Source organism: Dipodomys spectabilis, unplaced genomic scaffold (genome assembly GCF_019054845.1).
Source record: "Dipodomys spectabilis isolate Male_0828 unplaced genomic scaffold, ASM1905484v1 ptg000136l, whole genome shotgun sequence".
NCBI classification, from domain to species: Eukaryota; Metazoa; Chordata; class Mammalia; order Rodentia; family Heteromyidae; genus Dipodomys; species Dipodomys spectabilis.
In genome coordinates, this window is record NW_024870813.1 from 11,972,625 (window position 1) to 11,993,254 (window position 20,630).

At 41.1% G+C, this 20,630-nt stretch overlaps 1 protein-coding gene across 6 annotated transcripts in view; it reads right to left on the reverse strand.

Annotated features, from left to right (window-relative positions):
* Positions 1-4,106: 4,106 nt before the first annotated feature.
* Nudt13 (nudix hydrolase 13) overlaps positions 4,107-20,630 on the reverse strand; it is a 41,404-nt gene continuing 24,880 nt past the window's right edge. For 2 of the 6 annotated variants that reach the window (XM_042690139.1, XM_042690137.1), the window contains exons 4-10: positions 18,738-18,877; positions 13,949-14,083; positions 12,222-12,328; positions 10,656-10,781; positions 10,400-10,511; positions 9,474-9,628; positions 4,108-5,468 (exon numbers count right to left, since the gene is read on the reverse strand). In XM_042690139.1, coding sequence (XP_042546073.1) covers positions 5,268-5,468; positions 9,474-9,628; positions 10,400-10,511; positions 10,656-10,781; positions 12,222-12,328; positions 13,949-14,083; positions 18,738-18,877 — 976 coding nt within the window. In that variant the 3' untranslated portion in view covers positions 4,108-5,267. Of the gene's footprint in view, positions 5,469-9,473; positions 9,629-10,399; positions 10,512-10,655; positions 10,782-12,221; positions 12,329-13,948; positions 14,084-18,737; positions 18,878-20,630 lie in introns of those variants that run through there. The other 4 variants (XM_042690140.1, XM_042690141.1, XM_042690142.1 and 1 more) reach the window with 4 other exon arrangements.

Below are 20,630 nucleotides of genomic sequence, written 5' to 3' on the forward strand. Positions count from 1 at the left end.
ATTCTGAGACCTTTTATTGCTTTTAACTCAGGGTAGACTTGAACTTGGAATCTTCCTTCCTTAGCCTCCCAATTGCTGCACATGTGGTTTTGGAATTAGCAGGATAGAATCAAGCTAGAACAGCCTTTGAGATGAGATTTATACACAATATGTTAATAAATCATACTTAGCCCTTAAGTTTATTTATTTATTTACTTATTGCCATTCCTGGAGCTTGAACTCAGGGCCTGGGCACTGTCCCTGAGCTTCTTTTGCTCATGGCTAGCACTCTACTACTTGAGCCACAGTGCTTTTTCTGTTTATCTGTTACTGAGGAATCTAACTCAGGGCTTCACGCATGCTAAGCAAGCACTCTACCACTCAGCCATCTTCCCAGCCTTTTTATGTTTGGATTTTTTTGTTTTGTTTTGTTTCTGTCAGTCGTGGGGCCTGAACTCCGGGCCTGGGCGCTGTCCCTCAGCTCTTCATCTCTAACACTCTACCATTTGAGCCATAGAGCCACTTCCGGCTTTTTCTGCTTATGTGGTGCTGAAGAATCAAATCCAGGACCTCATGAATGCAAGGCAAGCACTCTACCACTGAGCCACTTTGCCAGCCCTATGTTTATTTTTTTAAAGATGATCCTATTCCTCCTGAAATGTGTTAAGTGAAATCTACAAATAGCTCCATATAGTATTTTTGTAATATAGTGAATACTTTTTCTAATTGAGGTGTCTGGTTTTCCTTCAGTGTTCTTGTGTGCACTAGAAAGATGCCCTGACCTGTGTGTCTTACCCTGTGAAAGTAAATTAATGGAAATACAGTTGTCCCACAGTATCCATCAAGTCTCAAATCCCTTATATAATATGGTGTGATTGCCTTTGTACAGCCTTTGTATATCCTCTAGTCAATTCTAGGTGCCCAGAATACCAAATGCAATGCATCTGCCATGTAGTTAATGGTTAAACTACATTTAGAGAATGGCAAAAATGTGCACTATAGATGTTAACAAATGTTGTTTGGGTTTTTTTCCCAAAATACTTTCAGTATGCAGAATCCATGGATACATGGATACAAGTAATTCCATACTGCCTCTCCATTAACCAGAGAAGGAATTACAATGGTTGTAGAGTTCCTATTTGGGAGCCTATAATGTTACCCTTTCCCATTTTTTCTCTTTATTTCATAGCAGTGTTGATTGAAATGAACTGAGAAGAGCGAACGTGTTGTACAAAGAAGTAAGCAAGCTTTAGATGAAAATGTTTTTGGTTTTTTTTTTTTTTTTTTTTTTGCCAAGCACAAGTGCTCAAGCCTGAAATCTTAACTACTCAGGAGGCTGAGATCTGAGAGTCTCAGTTTGAAACCAGCTCAGGCAGAAAAGTCCCCTTGAGATTCTTATCTACAATTAGCCACTCAAAAATGAGAAGTGGAGCTGTGGCTCAAAGTGGTAAAGTCCTGGCTTTGAGCAGAAGAGCTTAGGCACAACATCCAGTCCCTGAGTTTAAGCCCCACAACTGACAAAAAAAAGAAAATGTTTCTTTTTATTACACAGGCAACATTTTTAACATTTTAAATAATGCTACTAATTTTAAATGTTTCAAGTAAATATTGTGCGTGTATCATCCATGTGTGCCCCCAAACACCACACATGCACCTGTATATGCTGGTACTAGAGTTTGAACTCAAGGCTTTACATTGTTTTAGGTTTTTCGCTCAAGGCTGGTGCAATACCACTTAAGGAACTGCCGCCTCTTTCTTTTTGCTGATGAGTTAGAAGAGACTTTTAAATTTGTCTGCTTGGGCTGGCTTTGAACATGTATCCTCAGATCCAGCCTCCTGAGTAACTAGGATTATAGGCATGAGCCACAGGTGCCCAGCTAATACACTGTTACAATTAGCTTTGAAGTTACATTTCTCATATTAAGAATGCTACCCCCCCCCCCCCCATTAAGTACTAACTGACCATGGCTTCTTGGAATGAAAACCAAGACTTTGTAAAACAAAACTTTTTTTTTTGTGTGTGTGTGGGGGGGGTTGTGGGGCTTGAACTCTGAGCCTGGGTGCTGAGCTCTTTTGCTCTTTTGCTCACGACTAGGCTTGAACTAAAGCTCCACTCCCAGTTTTCTGGTGGTTAATTGAAGATAAGACTTTCATAGACATTCTTGCCTGGGCTGGCTTTGAACCTCAATCTTCAGATCTCAGACTTCTGAATAACTAGAATTAGAGGTGTGAGCCACCAGTGCCCAACCAAAACTTATTTCTAATGGTGTATAATTAAGGTACATCTCAGTGTTTCAAATAGAATAAACAAAGGAAAACTTAAAAAAAAAAAAAGAATGTTACCTCAGCTGGATTACATGTGGTACATTAAATTTATCTTCATTGAGAATTAAATGTTGGGTACAGAAAGGTAAATAGGGCTGGGAAGGTGGCTCAGTGGTAGAGCGCTTGCCTTGCATGCCTGAGGCCCTGGGTTCAATTCCTCAGCACCACATAAGCAAAAAGAAAAAAGCCGGAAGTGGCACTGTGGCTCAAGTGGTAGAGTGCTAGCCTTGAGCTGAAGAGCTGAGGGACAGCACCCAGCCCAGAGTTCAGGCCCCACAACCGGACCCCAAAAAAAAAAATAGGTAAATAAAGCCAGGTGCCAGTGGCTCATGCCTGCCTGTAATTGTACTGCTTGGGAGGCTGAGATCTGAGGATCACAGTTCAAAGACAGCCTAGCCTGGGCAGGAAACTCTATGAAATTCTTATCTCCAATAAACTGCTCAGAAAAACTGGAAGAAGTGCTATGACTCAAGTGGTAGAAAGAAAAGCTCAGAGACAGTTCCCAGGCCCAGAGTTCAAGCCCCAGGACTGGCCAAAAAAAGGGGAGGAGAAATAGCCATTAGCAAGGTCCACTGACCTTGAGCCAGACTCACTCTGATGACACATATGTTTGGCTTTCTTCATCTGCATCATGGATTCAACTGGATTCTGTTTATCTGTAGTTCGTTGCTACATTTATGTTGTGCAGTCATTTGATTACCTGTGCTCGTTTATCTGGCCATTTTCAGTATCACAGCCCTGCCTCTGCCTCAGTTTCATAAATTCTTAAGTGATCTTCAGAATTTAAAAAAGCCCTCTATCCCATTCATGGCTTGGTACACAAAGTTCAATGTTACAGCTTCTCCTATTTGCTGCTCATCTTTTCTTAAAAACATTAGTCAAAAAACAAACAATTACTCCACAGTTAAGTTTGAGAAACTCATAACCAGGAAGCTGCGCACTTCCCTCTCTATCAGTGTTTTCAGGTTGGAAATGTGTACACATGTACTCACAAACACACCCCCAGAGATGGAAATGATAGGGAGACAGTAATACACATGGACCCTGAACTGTTTTCTTCTGACTGCAACATATGAAGAAATAACAGGCCCTTTTTCATGAGTGCTTTTTTTCTTCTCCATGGTTCACTCCAGGTAAAGGCAAACTGCCAACCTAACAACAATCAAGTCCTACAACATAATAGCCCTCAGCAGTTCAAGAGGAAGGCACCAAAACAGTGATGGTTTGGCAGCAGCAAAGACAGTAGCGCCCTTTGAGATTGAAAGGCAATTTAGAGCTTCAATTTTTCTAATTCTAGAATCTAGTTTTGCTTAGTCCTATGGGAGTCTTAATTTGTGAATAAATCTAGGATCTCTGGGGCTTATATCTTAATTACTAATTATTGCCTAAAATCATCTAAAGATAGTACTTCTGCATATTGTCTCAGTTGTGCCAATTTGGAACCTAGACTTAAAAGATTTGATTGTCACTCCGAAAAAGAGATCTTTTTTGTCATCACACCACCCCCCAATACTCACTTTCTTTCTTTCTTTTTTGTCGGTCGTGGGGCTTGAACTCTGGGCCTGGGCACTGTCCCTCAGCTCTTCAGCTCAAAGCTAGCGCTCTACCACTTGAGCCACAGTGCTACTTCTGGCTTTTTCTGTTTATGTGGTGCTGAGGAATTGGACCCAGGACTTTGTGCATGGGAGGCAAGCATTCTACCACTGAGCTACCTTCCCAGCCCCCAATTCTCACTTTCTAAAATTTCCTGGATTCATAGGACAGAAAGAAAAATCTGAACAGAAAGTGTAGACAGTCCCCCAGACAGGTTTCCTTCCTTAAGACTGGTATACGATGGCAGGAGAAGTGGTACAAGTTTAGGGAAATACAGATGGCAAAGTGATAGTCTTTTACATGGGTCACAAACTGAGCAAATAATAGAGCTGAGAACATAATCTTTTTGGTTTTTTTTTTTTTTATTGTTCTTTTGGATACTACTGGAGTTTTTGGATGATAGTCCTTATGCCTGCTAGTTAGGCACTCTGCCACATCAACAGAACCTCACTGCCTCCCATGCAAGAGCATTTTGAGGAAGACTCAAGCTCCCTCTTTCTTCATCCCTTCAGACAACTTAAAGAAAAATTTTGGGGATGAAGCTCAGGGGCAGAGCACTTGCATAGCATGCATAAGGCTCTGGATTCCATTCCCAACACTAGAGGAAAAAAAATCAACAAAAAAATCCTCTTATTTAACTACTAGGTACAAGAACATACCTGTTCACAAATTTTAAAATGTTACAATATTTTTCCTGGTTCTGTAACTGATTAGTAGCTTCAGGTTGGTTATATATTTTCCATGTGAAGATAAACATCTTAACTGTAATTACTCCAGGCATGTTTTGGTGGTTAATATAAACAGCATTAACAAGAGACAAACCAGATGTTTGCTTCTAAGGTCTTGGAGAAAGTGAATTACGAAGGGCATACATTGAAACTAATCTCCACTCTTACTCTGATTTTGATGGTTGACACAGTAACAGCTTTTTCTCTTTAGCTTTTTTGTTGCTGTTTTGTTTTCTTACTATGTAACCTTGGCTGGCCTGGAACTAGAAACCAACAGGGCCTCCCAAGTGCTGGGATTATAGGCATGTACCACCACATCTAGTTTTATTTTGTTTTGCTTAAAGAGGAAGTTCTTGCTATGTTGCCCATGTTGGTCCCAAACTCCTGGGCTCAAGCTTTCCAAGTAGCTGTGACTACAGGTGCATGCTACCATACCTGGCTTATACTGTCATTCTTACTGCATGTTCTTAGGAATGTCTTATGCTGGCATTGCTGACAGAGGTATCTTTCCTTGAGTTTACCTTCACCACTGCCTAATTATGAGATTGGCCTGTTGCTGCTTTTTACCTCTCCTTTACAAAGGACCTCTGAAGGTGTGTCCTTCAGCCATACCCAGGAAGAATCTAGACATCCTGATCTGGGCTAAGCAGGTAGGGAAGAACAGGCCTGTTTTTCCACCCACTCCTTAATCAGTTGGTGGGCAATGGCTAACTTAGGGGGCAAAGAGAATGGCGAAGTCTTGTTCTGTTGCTGAATATAGGGGCCCTCTCCCCTCAGTGCTGTGACCACCTCATCATGACTGAACCAGGCAGCTGCCTCCAGTTCTCTCAAGTTCACCTGGATCTAAAAGACATAAAGAACAAAAGAATGTAAGGTTAGGAACTATAAAAATTTAAGTATTAAAGCCAAATATGGGAAAATGGCTACTATAACTAGGCAGCCTTAGAATATAACACTTGGTGCCAGGCACTGGTGGCTCCCACCTATAATCCTAGCTACTCAGGAGGCAGAGATTTAAGAATCATGGTTCAAATGCAGGAAAGGCTGTGAGAGTCTTTCTTTTCTTTTCTTTTCTTGCAGTTCAGTGGCTCAGTTTAATTTGTACTTTTATAAAACTGTGAGACTTTTATCTCCAATTAACCACCAGAAAACTGGAAGTGGAGCTGTGGCCCAAAGTGGTAGAGTGCTAGCCTTGAGGGAAAGAGCTCAGGAACAATGCCCAGGTCCTGAGTTCAAGCCCCATAACTAACAAAAAAAAAAGAAAGGGGGGCTGGGAAGGTAGCTCAGTGGTAGAGCGCTTGCCTTGCATGCCTGAGGCCCTGGGTTCGATTCCTCAGCACCACATAAGCAAAAAGAAAAAAGCCGGAAGTGGCGCTGTGGCTCAAGTGGTAGGGCACTAGCCTTGAGCTGAAGAGCTGAGGGACAGCGCCCAGGCCCAGAGTTCAGGCCCCACGACCGGACCCAAAAAGAAAAAAAATATATATAACATGTAGCATCTACAGGCAAAGTGAAAATCTGTTCTAGATATTGCCCAGAAACAAAAGAGAGGTGCTGGGAAGGTGGCTCAGTAGTAGAGTGCTTGCCTTGTATGCATGAGGCCCTGGGTTTGATTCCTCAGCACCACATAAGCAGAAAAAGCCAGAAGTGGCGCTGTGGCTCAAGTGGTAGAGTGCTAGCCTTGAGCTGAAGAGCTGAGGGGCAGCGCGCAGGCCCATAGTTCAGGCCCCACAACCGACAAAAAAAAAAAAGGTAAAGGAATTAGGCACATTGATTTTTTTTTTTTTTAATTCTGTAAGTACAGGCCACGGGTGTAGCTTAGTAGTACCACATATACTTATGCATGTGACCAGGGTTCAATCCCCAATATCAAAGGGGCAAAAATATCTGGAAGTATAAATACTAACATATTAAGATGGATAAATTATACTCATTTTTCTTTGTGACTCTGTTTAACGTAACATTTAAAAATGTTACTCTTTGGGGATAGGAAGTTGGCTCAGTGGTAGAGCACTTGCCTTGCATGCATGAGGCCCTGGGTTCAATTCCTCAGCAGCACATAAGCAAAAAGAAAAAAGCCGGAAGTGATGCTGTGGCTCAAGTGGTAGAGCGCTAGCCTTGAACTGAAGAGCTGAGGGACAGCAGCGCCCAAGCCCAGAGTTCAGGCCCCACGACAGGACCCAAAAAAAAAAAATGTTACTCTTTGTTTATTGTTATTCTTTGGTAAGAGTTAATGATGGTCAAATGATAATCTCTCCTTTGCAAGGAACAAAGTAATGCAAACTGGCCACAGAGAGCGTAAAAGTGATTCAATATTTAAGTCACCACTGGATGCTAGTAGCTCACAGCCTTACTATTTTGAAAGCTGAGAATGAAAGGATTGCATTTCAAAGCTAGTTTGGGCATAAAAATTCACAAGACCACAGTAGTGGGCACAGTAGTCCATGCTTATTACCCTAAGCTACATGGGAAATAGATTGAGAGGATTGCAGTACCAGGCCAGCCTGGACAGAGAAGCCTACAAGACTCTTATCTTCACAGAGGGAGAACACATTGGCCTGTGATCCCAGGAACAATGGCAAGGCTAAAAGTAGGCTACTTACAGCCCAGACATTGTGGGAAGTCAGAACCTATCTCAAAAATAATCAGTGAGCCGGGCGCTGGTGGCTCACGCCTGTAATCCTAGCTACTCAGGAGGCTGAGATCTGAGAATCGCGGTTCAAAGCCAGCCCGGGCAGGAGAGACCGTGAGACTCCTATCTCCAATAAACCACCAGAAAACCAGAAGTGGCGCTGTAGCTCAAGTGGTAGAGCGCTCGCCTTGAGCTGAAGAGCTGAGGGACAGCGCCCAGGCCCAGAGTTCAAGCCCCACGACCGACAAAAAAAAAAAAAAAATCAGTGAAACCAGGCTGGAAGCATAGCTTAGTAATTTCAAGCCAGTAAGGCAAATGTGAGGCCCTAGTATTACAAAGAAGGAAAACAATTAAAAATCATAGAATAGATTTTGGCATGAGATGACCACAGCTATCCATCAGAGATCCTACAGATTAACAAGATGAGGCTAGGAAAAGACAACATCAAAGTCCTTTTCAACTAAAATTCCTGTAATTTTTTTTATTACTAGTCCCCAGTATCTTGATCTTGAGCTCTAAAACCAACCCCAAAGTCAGTCATTAAATTTGGTATATGTGGTCAGTATGGTGGCTCATACCTGTAATTCTAGCTCATGGGGAGAATATCAAGATTTGAGGACCGGGAGGCAAAAAGAGAGATGTCTACCTCAGCCAATAACTTGGATGTCATGTTGTGCCTGTCATCCCAGTTACATGGAAGTGTAAATAGGATTTGGGCATACATGTGAGACTCTGTCCCCCAAAAAGTTGAGGGTGTGGCTCAAGTGGTAGAGTGCCTAACAAACACAAGGCCCTGAGTTCAAACCACAGTATTCTAAAAATAAAAACAAAAGGTAATTGATAAACATATATACTTACTCTACATAAGGTAATATTACCAGCTGAAGGGGTAAGATAAATTGTCTCATATAAATACTGTAGAGACAACTGAATATCCACATACAAAAAATGAAATTGGACTCTTGTCACACCAAAGATCAATTCAAAGTATATTAAAGACAGTGTAAAACTTGAAACCATAAACCTCTTAGAAGCAAACATAAGGACTAAGCTGATTTTTTTAGCTATGACACCAAAACAAAGGCTACAAACATAAAAATAGACAAGATTACACCAAAGGAAAAAGCTTCTGCCTACATAAGGAAATAAAATGAAAAAGTACTCTATGAAAAGAGAGAAAATATTTGCAGACCATAAATCTGATGAGAGATTAATATCCAAACTTTTACCTGACTATCTAAGAAACTACCCCAATTTCAAAATGTGCAAGGGGCTAGAAATAGGGCTTGCTTAGTATTCATGAGGTCTTGATTCAACCCCCAACACTACAGGAAAAAAGAATGGACAAAATACCTGGATATTTCTCTAAAGAAATGAAAGGATCATTGGTTTTTAAAAAGTTCAACATCTTAATCATAAGGGAAATATAAAGTGAAACCACAAAACCTGAACGGCTGCTATCAAAAACGAAGCAGATGAAGCCAGTCATTGTGCATACCTGTAATCCCAGCATTTGGGAGGCTAAGACAGCATTATCACCAGTTTGAGACTAGCTAGGACTACATAGTGTGAGTTCAAGGCCAGCCTGGGCTACATAGAAAGATCTTGAACAAGAACAGAAAACAAAGGACAGCAGATGCTGGCAGAGATGTGGGGGAAAGGAGGCTCATCTTCAAATAACCACCAAAAAGCCAGAGGTTAAGTAGTAGATTTCCATCTTTGAGCAGAAAGCTAGTGGACAGCACCCAGGCCCTGAGTTCAAGTCTCAGTACCACACACACACAAAAATAAATAAATAAAAATCCAACTTTACAAATACATTAAGATTTGCTCAAAGGATAGATAGGTTTTAGGATAACTGTTCTTATCAAAAGAAAGGAAGAAAACCATGAAAACAGATGGTTCACCTGTACATACTTATCTCCAAACTCATTTAGTAGTATACATATTAATGTATACAGCCTTTTTATGTTAATTAGACCTCAATAAAAAGTGGTTAAAAAGAAATTGAAACTGTCCCATGACTGAGATATGTGCCAGGAAGAATGGTGATTTGTTTACTAGATTGCAGATTCCTTGGAATAAATCATATCTTCTACATCTCTGTGTAATCTAGACAATGCTGTATAATAGAAGAGTGCTCAAAAACTACTTGCTGACCAGCAGATTGGATAAAGCAAAGGAAATAGTCAAAACATAATAAAAACATAGGAACCTACTTCTGTGTGCCCTGGTTTCACAGTTGCATGACAAGCAATCATGAGAGAGCTATTAGGAAAGGGCCAGTGCTGGGATGCAGAGTACTGGAGGCTTTCCAACTCCAATCCCACCTCTTCTGCAACTTCGCGACGGACAGCATCTTCTATACACTCACCTGCAAGCAAATTAAATCAGGACAGCCGTGGTGCAGAAAGTTTATATATCGCACTGTATCAAAGCAGCTCATTTGTGAAGGAGTATAAAACGGGCTCTGTAGTCTCAATGAAATGCTTTTGAAAGTGTCCTAAATCTAGCGTTTCCAACAATAGGATGCAGGTCTGAAGTTTAATGTTGGACTGCAGTGCAAAGCCTACTAGATTAATTCTAATGTAAGGTAAGTATAGCAGTGGGTGAAGCTACTGCTGCCTTCAGCTTTAGAACAAGTCTCCTTTTCACTGTTATTAAGCCTTACCACAACAGATGAAGAACCAAAGCCCTACAAATAAATATGAAGTTCTAGTTAATATTCTGCATACTGAAATATTTAGGGAAGAGTCTTCTAAAGTCTGTAACCTATACATCAAAAAATAAGATAAACTGACCAGCAACACATGTAGTAAAGTTAATGTAGAAAAAAATTGTAGTTAAGTGGTAGGACTGTTCCATCTATACTATGTGTGTGAGAATGTGTCTAATGTAATGCTAGAAAGTTTTAATGCTAGAAGGCAAGATAGGAAAGAATGTGCCTGAGCACTATGATGGAACAAGTACCTACTATTAAATAGGCTTTTTTTTTTTTTTGGTCGGTCGGGGAGCTTGAACTCTGGGCTTAGGCGCTGTCCCTCTGCTCCTCATCTCAAGGCAAGCGCTCTACCATTTGAGCCACAGCGCCACTTTAAATAGGGTTTCTGTTCTCCATGATCACCTGTTTATCCCCTAAACTTACCTATATCACAAAAACCTGCCAGGGCAGAATATAATCCCTTGGGAAAGGAACTCTGGCGAGCAAGCAGACATCGAGACCCATCTGACACAAGAATGATCACCACAGGAGCCATCTAGGAAAGGAGAATGGAAACTGAGACACTGGCACTTGGGTCCTGTTAACAAGCAGAAAGAATGGGTAATTGGGGAAGCCTTTTGATTGTACAGGTCTTCTTCCCCAGGACAGAGACTTGTGTTTTCTTAAAGCACTTGTTTACCTGTGGGTAATAGATGATCTTATTAGAAGGGCACACACGCTTGCTGCCGGCCGTATTCTTCTTAGTGGGCTGCCCACTTCTGCTGCAGAACTGATGATTGTCATGCCAACGGAGAAGAGCCTGAGCCTAGAAATGCAAAGATGGCTCTCGCTTCATTTAGAGAAAATAGGTTCATCCATAATGGTACTGGGCCTAGTATCTTAAATAACTCCTAGGGAAATGCCAGCCCTTTTCCAGCTTACTTACTTTAAGTGGTTATTAACATATTCCTCTAGCACCAGAAATCTAAAAAGGAATCATGTTACTTGTTTCTTTTTCATTTCTGAGATTGGCTTTTTTTGTGCTGTCATGCACAAATTAGGCAAATGTTCTAACACTGAGCAACATCCTCATTCTGAAGAAAGCATTTTAAAATATGAGTTGATTAAAACAAAATATGTAAAATAAAAGATATTTATGATCCAACATAAAAAAAAACATTTGCTTTAGAGCAAATGTGAATATCTTACAGTATTCGTCTTTAGTGAAGCAGGAATTATTTGGGGGAGGGAGAGAGGGCAGGGAAAAGTGTTTAGAGGTTTCTTCTTTAATTTAAAATCACAACATCATAGCAGGTACCAGGCATAATAGTCCACACCAGTTGGCAGAGACAGGATCATGGTTCTTAGCCAGCCCAAGCATAAATCAGCAAGATCCTCTTTATTAAGCAATCTAAAAGCAAAAGGCTTGGGGGTGTGGCTCAAGTGTTGGAGAACTTAGGAAGTATATAAGGCCCTGAGTTCAGTCTACAAAACCACCACCAAAAAAGAAAAGCAAAACAAACAAAAAAAAAAAAGCAAAATCTGAATTTGCAAGGACAAGGCATTAAAGCAATGTAAAATTATTTTTCATACAATAGCTATGATTTATGTCATGGTGTGGGTCATTTTAAATGTTTATGAGACTGCAAGATCCTATTGCCACAGAACTGCATGTTCTTTTTTTTTTTTTTTTGCCAGTCCTAGGGCTTGAACCCAGGACCTGGGCACTATCCTTGAGCTTCTTTTGCTCAACACTATCACCCTACCACTTGAGCCACAGCGCCACTTCTGGCTTTTTCTGCTTATGAGGAATCAAACCCAGGGCTTCATGCATGCAAGGCAAGCACTCTACCACTAAGCCACCTTCCCAGCCCAGAACTTCATGTTCTTTTGAGAAAATAGTAGCTCTACCAAAAGCAAGGCTAGAACAAAGAAGAATAAGCAATCTTCCTACAGCATATTGTCCCACAAAGGTTTATAGGAAGAACTGTGGTCTACAGAAGATGAAATCAAGGGCTGGGAAGGTGGCTCAGTGGTAGAGTGCTTGCCTTGCATGCATGAGGCCCTGGGTTCGATTCCTCAGCACCACATAAGCAGAAAAAGCCAGTAGTGGAGCTGTGGCTCAAGTGGTGAGCACTAGCCTGGAGCTGAAGAGCTGAGGGACAGCACCCAGGCCCAGAGTTCAGGTCCCACAACTGACAAAAAAAAGGGCTCAACTATATACATATTTTATTAAACTCCTTACAGAAATCAGAAATAAGACTACCGTGAATAGCAAGGAGGAATCCATTGAATTCAGCTTAAATAAAGCCTTCCTCAGTTCAACGAAAGACCCTCTGAGCTCTGTCTCCATTTCAGGTTTTGGTACGGAGGCTAGAAAATTAAAAATAGAATGAAACTAAACAAATGTCAGATTTTGCCTCTGAGCCTATCTCTAGTCCCAAACTTACCTACTAAGACTCAACTGGGATATGGAAAGAACACAGATTCTTGCACAGCACCTGGGGCTTACACCTCTAATCCAAGCTAATCAGGAGGCTGAGATATGGAGGAACAAGGTTTGAAACCAACCTGAGCAGAAAAAGTTCATGAGGTTCCAGCTTCAAGAAAATCATCAAAAAGCAGTGCTAGACTGGACATTGAGGAAAATGAACTAAGAAACTCAAAGGCAGTGATCGCAGGGAGGGAATGAGAGGGAAAAAGGAAACAGCTTAAACTAAGCAAAAGGAAAGAAATGTAGATATCACCTGATGTGGAAGAAATAGTTGTATTGTCAAAGCTCAGAATTCACAAACATTATAGACCATGATAATGACAATTTGCAAGGTTAAAATATGTTTGTGACTTTAAGTATCACTATTCCACAATACTGTGAAATATGTGAAATTTATGTAATCACCTAATTTCAACAAAAAATTAAACAAAAAAAGCAGCACTGGAGGCATAGCTTAAGTGATAGTGGTATACTTCCAGCTGAGTAAGAGCCAAGTGAGTGCATAGGCCCCAAGTTCAAATCACAGTGCTTAAAACAAAATACCTTAAAAAAACACAACAAAAAACAAGTTCCCAAGTGTCTACCCAAAGATTCTAAGGAAGCAAACATGAAATGAGACCCAGACTTTTTTTTTTAATAAGCACCAGGTCATTTTTAGGCCATTTTGGGTAACAGCATAAGGTTTCTCAAGATCTTTAGGACAACAAGCTGATTTGTACTAGCCACAGACTCCTTAGAAAAGAGATGAAATGGGATCTCTAAGCTAGCTAAACCTCATTGCAGCATCATGACATTTATACCCAAACCTTGGAGAGAAGGAAAGCATGACAGGACCCATGAACCTAAGCAAAGTGGTTCCCAAATGCAGACCTTAGAACCTTCTGTATTGGTTTTTTTTTTTTTTTTTGGGTCCGGTCATGGGGCCTGGGCACTGCCCTTCAGCTCTTCAGCTCAAGGCTAGTGCTCTACCACTTGAGCCACAGTGCCACTTCCAGCTTTTTTCTTTTTGCTTATGTGGTGCTGAGGAATCGAACCCAGGGCTTCATGCATGCAAGGCAAGCACTCTACCACTGAGCCACCTTCCCAGCCCCAACCTTCTGTATTGGTAAGAGAAATTATGCCATAATTTTCCTTCCTTCCTTCCTTTCCTTCTTTCTTTCTTTCTTTTTTTTTTTTTTGTTGTTGTTGTTGGTCATGGGGCTTGAATTCTGGGTTTAGGTGCTGTCCCTTAGCTCTTCAGCTCAAGATGAGTACTCTACCACTTGAGCCACAGCACCATTTCCAGTTTTCTGGTGGTCAATTGGAGGTAAGAGTCTCAAGGATGTTTCTGCCCGGGCTGGTTTTGAACCATGATTCTCAGATCTCAGCCTCCTGAGTAGCTAGGATTACAGGCGTGAGCCACAGAGGCCCGACAGTAGGATTTTCTTAAAAGTGCTATTATATGAAATCCCAAAATCTATAATTACTGAGAAGTGCCCATTATGAATAATATTATGTACCATACATGGAAGATGAGCTATTCAGACCGAGGTCCAGAGCAAACCAAGCTTCATGCTGATCAGAACATCCAATCAGCACAGAATCTTCTATTACTTGTGCATCCTGTCCAAACTTACCCAGGAAACTTTCCAACTCTAGGAAAAAGAAAACAGGATTTCAATCACACCATCACTGCCATACTTTGAGGAAATAGTACAGTTTTGCTTAAAGTATACAGCTTCTGTGGAATAATCATTACAGAACACTCTAGATACCAAAATATTCAGATACTCAAATTCCTTATGAATGTAAATAAACTATTACTTTACCTGTGCGAACAGTAATACCATGCTACATTGTTTAGGGAATAAAGACAAGAATAAAAGTCTATTCATATTTAGTACAGATGTCATTTTTCCCCATTATTTTTGATCCATAGTTGAACCCAAGGATATGGAGGCCAACTGTACTTGGCTTAAAGTAACTTCCCTGTAGTTTACTTTACTGTAGTAACTGTGTAGTTTTGGTCTAATCACTTAGACTCGCTTGGTCTTTGCTTTTTTTTTTTTCTTTAACTTTTTCACTTTCATTTAAAGGCTCTGATAATGAGTTCATACATGTCATTACATTTTATTTGCCATATAATAGCCACCTATTTCCAAGTAGGGGGACATAAGATGTAGTACAATAATCATTTTAATATTAGTAATTTTAATAATTCTGAATTCTTTCTCTAAAAAGATTTGACTAAAATACAAAACATCCTTTGAAGCCAGGAGCTAGTGTAGCTCAGAAGTGCTGAGCTCTAAGGGTCAGGACCCCTACATTCAAGCCCCAGGACAGGCACAAATACACATACACAAAATCCTTGTAACAAAACTAGCAATGATGGGCTGGGAAGGTGGCTCAGTGGTAGAATGCTTGCCTTACATGCATGAGGCCCTGGGTTCAATTCCTCAGCACCACACAAGCAGAAAAAAAAAGTCGGAAGTGGCACTGTGGCTCAAATGGTAATGTGCTAGCCTTGAGCTGAAGAGCTGAGGGACAGTGCCTAGGCCCAGAATCCAGGCCCTACAACCAATCAAAAAAAAACTAGCAATGAAACTTTAGGAGCTTACAAAAGATGTCTCTTGGAGGAGAAGAAATCAAGTCATTCCCTTTGGCAGAGAAACTCAAGCTGAGTGAGATAAACTAGTATAAGCTAGGAAGGAGCATCATGTGGCTAAAAAAGAACAGTTCCTGACAAGGACTTCCTCATGCCAAGCTCACAACCACCTAATGATGACTCATACTATAGGGAAAAACAAATAAATAAAAAATATGCTCTTTCTTTAATGACAGGAGAGATGATGCTTACAAATGGTCCTCTTTCTGAAGTCTATGAAACAGGTAGAGGTCATAAATGGGATATGTTAAATGTCCCTTTATTTTCAATACCATCTTCAACTGTAAACCCAAATCAAATACCAGCCTGAGAACTGTAATTCACTCAAACTGTAATTTGCTCATTGCTACCACATGAGGCTTCCAGTAGCACATAGATACAAAGACTTAACTCTTCCTAATTGGGACAAGCCAAGGCAGAGGCTCTGCTTAGGTCACTTAATACACTTCTGTTTCCAGAAGCCACTGGTGGGACTGTCCCACTTAGGTTTCTTGCCTTCAGGTGAAGGACTACATATTTGTGCTGGTTTCCTGGTAACCTATGAAGAATGAACATGTTTCTCAGGTATGGACTCAGATTTCAATTTGATGGCACCTGGAGCAGACTCTACCGATATCACCAAAACATTTGAATTTACCTTTCTTATTTTCTAGTGGGGATTTTGCCTTCTTTCTTTTTAATTTCTTTAACTTTACCTTTTGTCACAGTGACATCTTCATTCTCATCAAAGTCAGAATCATCCTCAGAATCTTCACCTTTTGGGGACAAAAATAGACTTCATACTTGACATCTCAGAAAAGACACCATGTGTGGTTGTTCCACTTTTGGTTGGTTCAGTTGATGCCAGCCAGAATAATGTAAAGATTCTCTCCAACGTGTTGATGAGCTTCACCTAAATCAACAGTGTCAGTATGATCTTCAAACCATGATTTCTTTATCATTTCCTGTGATTCTGTCTTGATATCATTAATATTGTTCTATCACAGAGCAGATTCCTCTGTTGAACTGTCACAGCTTTAGGCACTTCTTTTTCTTTGACCTTGAACACCAAGGTCATCATTTTCCACCATTATCTTGTCCAAATCTAAACAATCACTGACAATGCTGCAATTAGAGATACGAGGAAGCTTACTCGTTTTTTTATTGTTGCCATGGCTTTCAATACTTTTGTCTGGAGACTTGTGCACATGATTGGTGACTGGCAGTTCCTTGATACAAAGATATAGCAACCTCTAAGCCTCTCTGAGAGATCTTGTTTTCCAAAGCAGCCTCTTTTTTTTAGTTTTAGTTTTGTTTGTTTTTTCTCTTGCAGTAAGATGTCTTCTTTCTGGAAATTATTCATTAGCTTTGGGTTGTCTCCTTTTAACTCCTTTGATACTGGATATCTTGTTTAAAGGTACAGGCGCAGACACAAAATCATCATCTCTGGTCATCAGGCTATGAGTAATTGACTAGTTTCTTGTTTCACACTGGGCACACATCATGGTCTATTTAAGAATGGAGATCTGAGCTGGCTGGGCATTGGTGGCTCACACCTGTAATCCTAAACTACTCAGAGGCTGAGAAGCCAATTTAGGCAGAAAAGTCCATGAGATTTATCTTCAGTTAACCACCAAAAGCAAGCCAGAAGTGGAGCAGGGGCTCAAGCCTTGAGTAAACTCAGTGCCCAGACCCTGAGTTAAAATCTCTCTCTCTCTCTCTCTCTCTCTCTCTCTCTCACACACACACACACACACACACACACACGAATGGAAATCTGCAACTCTAGGTAGATGACAACAGTGGTAGTTTTTTATTCCAGCCTAAAAATAGACATTATTCTCCCTGCTCTGGTGCTGGTAGTTGTGCAGTCACCAGCAGTCAGGCCTCTGCTTTTTCTTTTCTTTTTTTTTTTTTTTTGGGGGGGGCGGATCCGGTCGTGGGGCCTGAATTCTGGGCCTGGGCGCTGTCCCTCAGTCTTCAGCTTAAGGCTAGCGCTCTACCACTTGAACCACAGTACCACTTCTGGCTTTTTTCTTTTTGCTTATGTGGTGCTGAGGAATTAAACCCAAGCCCTCATGCATGCAAGGCAAGCGCTCTACCACTGAGCCACCTTCCCAGCCCACCTCTGCTTTCTTATCAGAAATCAAAGAAGGAATTCTGTGTATCTGTGATTACTCTGATAGTATGATAGACTTAATGTAAGTCTTGTTCATAATATACATGATAGTTAAGTTGTAAGGGCATTGAAAAAGAGAAGTATTACACTTAAAATACTAGAGACAAGTCTAGCTCCATAATTAGCTTCTAGACTGTGTTGCTTTGGTAAACCAGAGTGGAATACTCACTTGAGATCCTGGTCTGTGAAAAGGAATTGCTATGTAGAGAAAAAGCCTGTGCATCAAGGACTCATTTATTTGCTCATTATACAATATAACATTGCTAAATCTCTACATGATGTTTTCGTTTTCTAACAAAGTCCTTGTATTCTTCTGCATTACTGGAAACTTCCCGTCCAAGTACTCCAACATGTGACCCATGGAGAAATTCACCGGGGGCTGGGAAGGTGGCTCAGTGGTAGAGCGCTTGCCTTGCATGCCTGAGGCCCTGGGTTCGATTCCCCAGCACCACATAAGCAAAAAGAAAAAAGCCGGAAGTGGCGCTATGGCTCAAGTGGTAGAGCGCTAGCCTTGAGCTGAAGAGCTGAGGGACATCGCCCAGGCCCAGAGTTCAGGCCCCACGACCGGACCCAAAAAAAAAAAAAAGAAAAAGAAATTCACCGGCAGAGGATTCAGAAGTTAGTATATGGTGACTAACTGTACTTACATATCAATATAAAACTGAAAGCTAATATTTGAATGTCAAATTCCAGCTTGTAGTCCTAGCCAAAGGAGATTGAGGCCAAGAGGACCCATCTCAAAATAAATAAATAGCAAGTCCCAATGACTTAGACCAATAATTATATAAACTAAGAAGTCCTCAAATTAATTCATTGTAAATTTTCATACCCTAGTAAAAATTAAATTAGGATACAAATCTTACACTATGTAACTGCAACTTCACTAAGGCCCAAGTTGACAAATTTTCTCTATAAAGGGATACTAATTTTGTTAATTCTTGTGAGTAATCCAGTGTTGGTTAAAATCACCCAACTGTCATTGAAGAGATAATGTAAACCAATAAGTAGGGCTGTGTGCCAATAGTTTTTTTGTTTTTTTTTTTTCCCCCAATCCTGGGGCTTGACCTCAGGGCCTGGGCACTGTCCCTGAGCTTCTCTTGCTCAAGGCTAGCACGCTACCACTTGAACCACAGCGCCACTTTTGGCTTTTTCTGTTTCTGTGGTACTGAGGAATGGAGCCCAGGGCTTCATGCATGCTAGACAAGCACTCTACTACTAAGCCACATTCCCAGCTGCCAATAAAAATTTTATTTACAAACCAGGCAGCCAAGTCCAGTTTACATAGCAATTTTACTGATGGGGCAACTATGGTTCATACAGTACTAAACTTAATTGGCAGAAGCAATTATTAGTGTGAGACTCAGAAGCTGAGAAAACTGAGAAATCTAGACTCTAAGGTTCAAAGATATTTGGGGGAGATTCAATATGGTCAGGATTTAGCTTGTGGGCACAGGCTGAGGTGGCCACCTGTATACTCTGGGCTTACCTAATAGGCTAAGCCGGGGGACCAGGTATTGATGTTCTGCTGTCCGAAGTAAAGGCGCCAGGCTATGGAAGAGGTAAAATGCTCCTGTCTGCTGGGCTTTTTTACAAGCATCATCATCTTCCTTCAGTTCAAATAAATACCTATATTTGGGAAATTATTAGTTCATAAGACCAGGCTTAGTTATTTGGATACACTCATTTTTTGAGAATTCTCCTGCATCCTTCTCCTAGCATAGTTAATTCTTTTATCTATTTACATCTTAATTGTTCCAAAAAAGGACTTGAGGCGGCTTCAGGCCATCGTTCATCCCACTTCTACTACACACAGCTTGCCCATAGTTGTGTATTTAAGTCTGTTCCCTTCTGTGAAAGACTGTAATCTTTTTTTTTTATTTTTTGTCGGTCCTGGGGCTTGAACTCTGGGTCTGGACGCTGTCCCTCAGCTCTTCAGCTTAAGGCTAGCACTCTACCACTTGAAGCTACAGCACCACTGCCGGTTTTCTGGTGGTTTATTGGAGATAGGAGTCTCATGGTCTTTCCTGCCCGGGCTGGCTTTGAACCGCGTTTCTCAGATCTCAGCCTCCTGAGTAGCTAGGATTACAGGCGTGAGCCACCAGTGCCTGGCTGTCTATGACCTTCTTTAGGGCAGCATCTGCCTTTCTAACCTCTGCATGTCAGTCATGGCTCAATTCAATAAATATTTATTGATGGGGTTGAGAAGGTGGCTCAAGTGGTAGAGCGCTCGCCTTAAGCTGAAGAGCTGAGGGACAGCACCCAGACTCAGAGTTCAAGCCCTATGGCCGACAAAAAATAAATAAAAAATTTATCGACTTGAACTTCAAGGGTGGTAAATATTGAACTTTAAGGTATTTTGCCAATACTACACTATTAGGCAAGAAATTACAGGTAGTGGAGTGAAAGAAAAACAAGTATAATGACGAAAACATCAGACAGATAGCCTAGAGATGGAAGCATTCTTCATGAGTGCAGAGTTCATGGCACACCTTCAGTAGCTCTTAGTCAATCCAGGAGCGATAACTACCACCCTTATCTATCAGGACTGAAAGGGATCATTGATCACATAGGCTGACCAAGTTAAAATAATAAAGATAAGTTGGCAGTGGCTCACACCTGTAGTCCTAGCTATTCTGGAGATTGAGATTTGAGGATTGCAGTTCAAAGCCAGCCTGGGCAGGAAACTGAGGTTTTTATCTCCAATTAACCACCAGAAAACAGGAAGTGGTACTGTGGCTCAAGTGGTACAGTGCTGGCCTTGAGCTGAAGAGCTGAGTGTCAGCATCCAGGCCTAGAATTCAAGCCCCATAATCCACAATAATAATAATAATAATATATTCCTTCATCTTCTTGTTATTAAGTAGTTGTACAAAAGGGTATAATCCCATAAATCAGATTTAAGTACAATGCTTCTTTTGGGGGGGAGGGTGGCTTTTGGCCGGTCATGGCGCCTGAACTCTGGGCCTGGGCACTATCCCTCACCTCTTCAGCTCAAGGCTAGTGCTCTACCACTTGAGCCATAGCGCCACTTCTGGCTTTTTCTGCTTATGTGGTGCTGAGGAATCGAACCCAAGGCCTCATGCATGCAAGGCAAGCGCTCTAGCACTGAGCCACCTTCCCAGCCCAGTACAACGCTTTCTTAGTCAATTGTCACCCCTTCCTTTGTTAACCCATTCCTTTGTTCTCCTTCTTTGTCCTCCTCCCATACCTGCCCTCAAGTTATATAGAATACATATAGCAAAAATTAAAATACTGAAAAAAATCAACATGTCAAAAAACATCCTCTTATTGGAGATAATAACAGGAAAAGTCCTGTACTTTTCCAGTACCTTTATTAAGGCTGATATGAATCTCCAGTGTCTGGAAATGGAGGCAGAGT